Source organism: Lissotriton vulgaris, chromosome 4_1, assembly GCF_964263255.1.
Source record: "Lissotriton vulgaris chromosome 4_1, aLisVul1.2, whole genome shotgun sequence".
Taxonomy (NCBI): Eukaryota; Metazoa; Chordata; class Amphibia; order Caudata; family Salamandridae; genus Lissotriton; species Lissotriton vulgaris.
In genome coordinates this window covers 62,005,945-62,015,201 of record NC_141691.1, presented here as the reverse complement: position 1 = coordinate 62,015,201, position 9,257 = coordinate 62,005,945, and the positions used below count along the sequence as shown (strand labels likewise).

Genomic DNA, 9,257 nt, shown 5'->3' with positions numbered 1-9,257 from the left:
ATTGGTAATCCCCAACCCTGTTATCAAGTAGATGTATGGAACTATTCCATTTGGTCCCTCGTTGAGGCACGTGTGCGAGTGTGTTTTTTTCCCCCCGACCTGCCTTCAATAAGCCATATTCAACCGGTGCAATAACCAGACTATTATCAGCACCCTTTTGCAGGGGTAGCTCCTCCGTAAGGGCGGAGGAAATCGCTCCACTGCTCAGGCAGTGAGAAATAAAATTATAATTAAACAATAATATAATTCGATTTTCCACTGACTTAGCCGTGGAATCAGTCGGTTTGGTCGGCTGCCTTAGTGTGCATGTCAGTTTAGCCATCCTAACATTTCTCCAACCCAGATGTTACACAGCTGGGTGGAGAAATGGCACAGGCTCCCTGAGTGAGCATCAGACCAGCCCACCCAGGCAAATCCTGGTGCTTCTCTCATGAATGGTATTGCATAAGAGCGGTGCCTGGACTGGGTGGGGTGCCTGTGCTTTGTGCCCTAGCGACTGCCGGGAAGAGGAGCACTAAGGCAGCCTGCAGCGACAGGTACGAAACTTTAATTAAAAAAAACTTTTTAAAAAAAATGTATTATTCCCCCAAACTCCCACTGCCCTATTGAGCAAGGTCGCCAATCCCTCACTTAGGCAAGGAAGCAGATAAAATCCTAGTCCCCACATATCCACAGCTAGATGAACATACTTACCTTTGATAATGCTCTTTCTGGTGAATACTCTACATTACCGCAGATTCCTAACCTTGTCAAAATTCCCTCATGCATCAGACTTCACCCGCAAACTCAAAAGCAGTACTCCTTCATGCATGTGGCTCTGCACCAACATCAATCCGCTGTGGAATACATGAGAGGGGCTGCAAATATGCAACACCTGGGCGTAATTACGTCAGGTGCATTCAACGGCTTGTATGCACCCTCCGATGCAAATCCAACAGCAAATTGGCTTGCGATCTGCACACAAGTCTAGTTTGGTACCTTTTTAGATGGAAGAGTCCATTCCACAAAACGTGGAGGTGGGAGTTACCGAAGGTAAGTAACTTGTTCTTCTGATTAATACTTCCACCTGCATATGGAAGACCCGGAAGCAGAGAACGGCCCGGGACCAGGGTTCAATTCCCGACGCGGCAGGGTCGTGGACCAGGGTCAGCGGACTCGATAATTCTCGCCTTGGTGCCTACTCTAACCAGGGAACACACTCGGCAACTCTGGGCATTAGCTTGCCTCATCTCTACAACGGCCCCCCACATTCACGGGAATGCCTGGTATCACCTTGGAGATACCCAGTAGGGACCATTTCACAGGGATAGCCAGGATGGGTTCCCCAGCGGTCTACAGCGCCACGACGCCTCAGGGCATCAGTGCGCTTTACAAGACACATACACATACATATGCCTCATCTTGTGAGCAGATATCAAAGCAGTACCTCATCAGGTGGCTCGGACCAAAATGTCCTGCAGGAACGAATGGGCAAAAAGGTCATCCGGACAGACCTGATTGGCAAGGCAATAGTCCTTCGTGTACATATGCACCTGTGCTCAATTGTAGCCTGACCGATATATAGGAGAGGCACTCCGCATACCGGCGCAGTAGTAGCAGCCTTGGTTTGAGTAATATGAGCCCTTATCCATAATGTGGTTGTTTCTTAGCTAACAGAGCAGATTTTATTGATGCTGAAGGTCAACCTACAGATGGTTCTGTTCTGCACTGCATTTCTAATTGTTATCCAGATGGTCTCTGGTAGGATCAATGCAGATACGGAGGGCTCTTTTAGGATACAAACAATAGAGTCTCTCCTCTCCATCTACAGAGGGGCGAGTCAGGGCAAAGAAGGCTGGAAGGGTGGTATGTCAAACAGACTGAAAGGTGTCACCACCTTAGGCAGGAATGCCACGTTTCTCCTCAAAACCAGTTTGTCAGGAAAAAATTACACATAAGGTGGTTGGACAGTGAGTGCCTGAAGCTCACTCACACGCCAAACCAATGTAATAGCAATCAAAAAGACCATTTTAAATGTCAAAAGACATCGTGTAAAATTGTGTATTGGTTCAAAAGGAGCGCACATGAAGATAGAAAGGACCAGATTTAAATTCCACAATGACATCACAAAGGGCTTTGGTGGAAACAAATACAGTAAACCTTTGAGAAACCTCATCACAACATGTAATTTCATTATAGAAAGCTGATCTAGCAATCGTACAAAAGCCAGAACAGCCAACAAATACCCCTTAACTCTGCACAATGCAAGTCCTTGCTGAGCCAACGACAAACACTAAGGACAGTTTGGCTTGTAGCAGATCATCAATCTGGCAGGAGCCGCACCAAGCCCCTAACTTGTCTCATTGTTCGGCTTACACCGATTTCGTAGATGGGCACCTAGCTTCTAGAATAATATCAATCACCCGAGCCGGAGCATCAAAGGAAACTAGTTGCTGCCGCACAGTCTCCACGCCTGAAGGTGCAGGACTGTGCCATGTTGTTGCGACAGTAGATCCTCATGGAAGTGGCAGCTTGATCAGAGGACAATCCTCATGACCAGGAATTCTTGGTACCACATACTCCTGGCCCACTCTTGATCCACTTTGAAGACTTGGACCTGGTCTGGCTTTATTTTCTTTTTCTCTCAGAACCTGACCCATGAGGGGTAGAGGCAAGAAGGCATACAGGAGTCTCAAACCCAAATCTTGGTGGAATGTGTCTCATAGAGAGACGTCTTAGGAACTCTAGCAAACAAAAAGTCTGACTGCATGTTCTCAGCCGTGGCAAAATGATCAAGCCAGGACTGTCCTCATTGCTGAAAAATACCCTAGAATATCCGGATGTAACGGCCATTCATGATCTGCTAGGGGGTCAGCAACCAAGTTCGTCCACCCTGGCATTTAGAGATGCCACCAGGCGGTTCACAACCAGAGAAATGCCCTGGCGAGTCAGCTGCTTCTAAAGGGGCACGGACCCTCCTTGCATAGGGCCGTATGGTGGTGTTCTTGAGCAACTGTACTAGCAAATCCTTTAAAGCCAAGCAGATTGCCCATAACTCCAACAAACTGATCAATGGCAGAAACCCGTATCCACATCAGAGTTCTGACCCCCGACCCCTCCCCCTTTCTGATAGGTTCCCTTGGGGCTGTGCCCACTGGGACTTTAGATTCCACTGCAGAGCCCGCATGTGCCTTCTGGTGTGGGAGACTTGCACGCTGCAGGAGACCAATAGTCCCAACACCCACAATGTTACCCTCACACTCTTCACATAGATCTAGGACAGAAACATTGAGATCATAGCCCGAAAGTCTAGACTTTTCTCCAGGGAGAAGGCAAGAAGGCACCACATTAAGAAGAGCTCAAATGAACAAGTGGAGTCGGATGTGACTTTGGAACATTCACAGTGAACCCTAACGATATTAGGATGTTTGCTGTCATGTAGAGGAGGTCTAAAACTGCCTGGAGTGAGCCTGTCTTTAACAGACGGGCGTTGAGGTGGCAAACTGGCACACCTGACCTCCAAGGGTGTGCTGCAAATACCACCATCACTTTTGTGAACACTCAAACGGAACTATAAAGGCCACAAGGGAGCACCGCAAACTGAACCACGAATAATGCTTGTAGGATTGAAGTACTGCAATATAGAAATAAGCGTACAGGTCCAACACTACCATCCAGCGCCCAGGATGCTGGGAAGACAAGATCATGAGCATCCTGAATTTGTCCTTTTGCAGTAAGATGTTCAGAGATCTAACATAGGAGAAATGCCTCCGTCTTTCTTTGGCAGAAGGAAATAGCAGGTGTAACACCCAGTTTCTACTTACTAGCCTGCTTCTCTCTATAGCTCCACGGGCCAAAGGGACCTACACTTCCTGCTGCAAAACAGAAGTAATCCTCTGTCAGCCATGCTAATGCAGGTGGAAGGAACTGTGGGATGAAAGAAAGGGGAGGGTGTAGCCCTGCTAAACAATTTGGAGGACCCATGTGCTCAAAGTGATGTCTCACCACCCCTGGAGGAAATGTCGGATCCTGCCTCCTACAAGTGGGTGTGAGTGTGTGTTAAAAAAAAGACTCACTAAAATGGTTTGTGGTTGGGCGTTGGGGGTCTGAGCTACATGCTGTCCCTGATGACCTGAGCATCATCTTTGGGAGCAGTGCCTCAGCCACAAAAGGGTTCAAAGGTTTGTTGAGCCTGCTGCGAAGTCTGGCTTTGGCAATATAGAAAAACTTTGTTGTAGCCCTGGCAGTGGCAGGCCGGTTGGGGAAAGGACACACTTAGAATGATTGCCCAGTTCAAGCAATCTGTTATCAGGCCACACCAAAATTACAAATGTTACCACATCCTAACTGTCCTAGATGGTTTGGGCTAAAGACATTGGGGCTATAAGTTGTCCAGAACTGCTGCACAATTTGTCCAACAACTTTCCACAAAGCATGGGTTTAGTCTCTATGAGGCAGCAGGCATTTGAATGTAGGGCAAGGCTGGCAGAAGAGAACATGCGCTTGCCTAAGGTGTCCATGCGTTTAGATCCACAGGATCTTACACTTGGACTGAGTCTCTGTTCCTCCTGTTTAGTGAATACAAACATTTTAAACACAGGCCTAAGCAACAGCTGGTTAATGGAACCCCTGTTGCCCCCTTATGGACTGTGCGTTAGCAAAGTTATAGTTGCGTGTTGATTCTTTTGTCGGTCTATCCTTTCAGGGTAGATATGTATGGCACACTGCCTCTTCTGGCACAGGTTCAGGCACTGGCTACGTATTCCTCAGCCCAAGGCTGCTTCTGCACAAAACCTATATTTCCTTCTGGTCCGTTCCTCGCCACGACGCAGGGGTACTATCTCCAGGCACGAATGCACCAAACCTAGGTTTTGCCGCAAGGGTTGTGAACTGACTACTTAAATGAGTTGTTTAATTTTCAGTTGTTTCTGTACCCTCAGCACATCTACGGCAGACTCTTTCAACTGCTTTGCGAGTTTTAGTGGCTATACCTCGGTGTAAGACACGGGTGTGCCATGTGCTCCTTGCTTGTTGCTAATTGTTAGGAATGACCTGGTCAGTTCATACAGATCAATTATATAGGAAGTAACTGGCAACTACTCCCCCTTCAGAACATATTTTCACCATATTCGTTTTTAAAGGCTGTTTGGGTGTGTACCGCATTTTTGTTGTTGTTGCAGCATACATGTGACAAATGTGCGAGCAAAGATTGCAAAAATAGACGCTGGTCCATCCAGTGGAATAGTGCACTGCATTGACACTAGTATCTAAAGATCTCGTGTGAGAGGGTTCTCATTTTCAACAACCTGCAAAAGACAAAAATCTGGGATTCAAAATTGGGACCTTCAGTTTATCCACACGGATCTGGACGTCGTTGCCCGCCATTGAAGACGGCAATCAAAGCCAGCAACACAAACGCGGTGTCCGCCTGTTTACCAAGAAGCAACATTTCAACCAAAAAGAGGATCATCTAACAATGGACAGAACATATGTACTGGTAACAAACTATAATCTTCTGAGCACCTTATGGCAGGGAAACAGTTCACCAGATAGTCTACTGTGTTTAGAGATTTTATATATATTAGCTACTATCTAAAATACATCTGTTAAGGTGCTTGCGTAAGTTTCAATGAATATGGAGTGGCAATGGTTTTCCTGTTTGAAGTTGTATCTGTCGCAACTTCCAAGCAGTCCTCTGTGCCCCAGCCCTCCCTTCCACCGATGTGGAAAAGTCCAGTGTCTAAGACTCTCACTGACTCAGAGCGACACAAAATCCCTACAGCTACAATGGATACATATTACTAAATACTTAACCACCACATCTAACCAGAGATGCGCTTCGGCTCTTGGCCATACCTAAACGAGCCTTATCCTCAAGCGTCATCCTGAACCATGGAGCCCAGTCTATACCCCAGCCCTACATCAACCTATAACTATAGGTAGTCTCCCTGCCCCAACACCGAGTGAGTGGGAGCCAAAGACAAACCCCACTCCATTTCTTTTTGCTCTTAATTTTTTGTGTGTATGTATATATGGATGTGTGTGTGTGTATATTTAACCTTTTCGATGTGTCAGACAGCCCCAGGCCGTCCGACGTCACAGTGGGCGTGTGTGTCGGACAGCCAGGGGCCGTCTGAAATGCACACGCAGCATTTTTTTCCGTGGCGGAACTACCGCTGCAGCGAAATATATATGGATCTGGTGGCTTGAGCGCAAATAAATTGTTTTTTTGGCCCATGACGAACGTTGGAGTGGCGTGGCTTCTTTTCGACATTTGCTGCGGCGGCGGCTGCGATAATCACTGGAGAGAGCCTCACTTTGTGCATATATATATATATATATATATATTTTTTTTTTTTACAAAGGCGTGTAGCCGAAACGCGTCTGTCGGGCAGTTTTGATTTGTGATCATTAAACTTTGAAAAATACCCCTTGAGTGCGCCTGAATCTCTGCTTCAGGGGAATAGGAGGAGTATCGCACAGGAATATATATATATATATATATATATATATATATATATATATAAAGAAAATGTTCCTGCTCTCGTCAATGGGTGACTGGAACACCAGGTGCAGCCCTCCAGACCTCGTAACAGCAGCGAAAAGATTCGCACAAAAGCAGATCCAAATCTCAAATAGGTGGCAGAGTAGAGATTTTTATTTGAATTTAAGGACAAATGCCCATGCCCATATATTATATATATATATATCACAGCTCCAAACATCCACGGACAATGTATCCAAAGGAAAGTAGCACACGCAGGGGGTAGTTCCACAACAGGTTTATTTCAGGGAACTAAACAGCTGCTTAGTTCCCTGAAATAAACCTGTTGTGGAACTACCCCCTGCGTGTGCTACTTTCCTTTGGATACATTGTCCGTGGATGTTTGGAGCTGTGATTTCGTAACGGGCACACCCCCGTTTTGTGTGCACCCGCTCACGAGTGCAACTGGCTGGTGTTCGGTAGCTGTGGATATATATATATATATACATATATATATATATATACACACACATGTACGTGTGTGTATATGTGTATATATATATATATATATATATATATATATATATATATATATATATATATATATATGATCAAGGCCCCACGCGGGCTGAAACGCGTCATGGCGGTGTTAGTGTTGGGCACTAAATAAAGCGAATCGCACCATCAACTGGGTTCATATATATATATATATATATACACATACACATACACATAGACACACAAATACATAAAATTGCCGACCTCTGATCTGATCAAAGTGGAAAACCACAATGCACTTCTGCCCAACCATCCAGAGACCAGTACTCAGGGGTCCGGCCCCCCTTTTCACAAAGAACAGAAAAGCACTAATTTGAACCAAGAGACGCAGTCATTTGATCTAGACCCCTCAATGCACACAAGCGCACCTGGAGGGCGGACTGTGAAGCGCGTACGGAAGACGTGTATGCTGAAAAAAACCAGGGTGGAGACAGCTTAAATGTCAGGCATCCTTGGAACCCCTCATCACAAGTAACAGTCGCAGACAAACGGATAGCACTGCTTATGCACGCCAAGTAGTTTACAGTGCGTTCCTTCTGAGAACAGTGATTAGGGAACAGGACGAGAAGGTATCCCTCTAATGGATGATGGTAGAACAAGGCTTCTGTTGAAATCCAATTCAAAATAGAAACAAACCAACCTTAAGGTTGGGCAAATGGCCTTCCACATGTGGGGGGGGGGGGGGGGGGTTTCGGGGGGGGCAGGGCTTATGCGATAAAAGGCACAGATTCAGAAAAAATAAATGGACTGAGGTCAGGGAAATAAATACGCATGTCGTGGTCAGAGGGGTGTTCCTTTGCGGGACAGGTGGCGAGTGAACGGAGAGGCAGTAGGTGTTGCAGTCAGTTTTCAGGAAGACTCTTAGTGCACAGTCCTCTCCTTCTGTCGCTGGTAATCTGAGGGAAGGGAAACAAGCAGCAAGAGTCAGCAGGAGTGAAGAATCCAACCCTAAGGTAGGTAGCTTCAATGAAACAGTCACAAAATTCAGATGAGAGCGCATAAAACAAATAACGAAAGAGATTTAGGCAGTACAAGAAACGAGATAAAATATGGAGAGAGAAAAAGAGAAATGAGTGAGGAATTAGACAGGAGCAAAAGAAAATAATTGAATTCACAATGGGGAGACTTTAATAGTGAATAGGCATGCAAGAGGATGAGACTGAACAACAGAACCACAGATAGCAGAGTACAAGGAAAAATCAAGGTGCAAAATAGGACTAAGAGGAGTGGGGACATGTATTCATGTCTATCTTTACAGCATAGAGTGAGGTGGGATTAGTAGAGATCCACAAAACAAAATGTCTTCCATTCTGGGTAACATTGGAAGGTACAAGTTGCTCCTTTCTCTTGCGTTTAATGTTTCCAGCAGTAAGCAGGTTTCTTTCTGTTCTTTTAACTGTACACCATAAGTAGTGGTTGCTCTACCAATCAGTAGCCAGCATATGGGTGAGGCCGTCTGGCAGGGATGGCTCCTATGGATGTGTCTTATCTCTTCCTGAGCAATGTGTCATCTTCAGTGTCAGTATTGACTAGATTTGGTATCAGAGTGTCATCCTCAAAGTGTGTGTATATTTCTCTTCATGTTCTCCCTGTAGCTTTGGTGTGTCAGCGTCTGGATACCCCTCTGGCTCATGTTCAGATTCCTTGTTCAGTAATAGGCCGAAGCCCATAGATGATCTATAGGTTCCTAATAATCATTCTCTAACTCGCTGTTCGTGGCCTGTAAAGCTGTAGATACTCGCGCTCTGCTTACTCCTGCCTTTTATGGGCCTCAGGAAGTTGGTTTTCATCAAAAAAGTCATGAGGTGTACTGTGACTCTTCCCTGAGGGGACAATGAACATGGGCACCGACTCCATGAGTGTTGAGTGAGTGTAGCAAGGTGCAGTGATCACATTGTGAAATGTGAACTTAGGTCAAAAGAACAGAGGTCTGCAATCAACATAGGCTTCCAGGAGGGGGTGGGCGCATGTGAATCTACAGCACTACATGTTAAGAACAGATGCTTAAAGAGTAAGTAGCATTTTCCACGTGTAGCATGTGTGGTTGTAGATACACATACTCTGCATAGACTGTAAAGCACTACCCTCTTTCAGTGCGGGCTGGCATGTTCCTGATGCAGGTGTTTTCACAAAGCCATTAAGACGGTTGGTGGGCTAGAATGTCCACATATTAATGCTTTATAAATTCATGTGGGGGTTGACCAGGTGGCCATTTTGCAGATGTCCGCTAACAAAA

At 45.8% G+C, this 9,257-nt stretch overlaps 1 protein-coding gene across 2 annotated transcripts in view; it reads right to left on the bottom strand.

Annotated features, from left to right (window-relative positions):
• Positions 1-7,733: 7,733 nt before the first annotated feature.
• PDZD11 (PDZ domain containing 11) overlaps positions 7,734-9,257 on the bottom strand; it is a 63,564-nt gene continuing 62,040 nt past the window's right edge. For both annotated transcript variants that reach the window (XM_086918319.1, XM_086918320.1), the window contains exon 7: positions 7,734-7,917. In XM_086918319.1, coding sequence (XP_086774445.1) covers positions 7,883-7,917 — 35 coding nt within the window. In that variant the 3' untranslated portion in view covers positions 7,734-7,882. The remainder of the gene's footprint in view (positions 7,918-9,257) is intronic.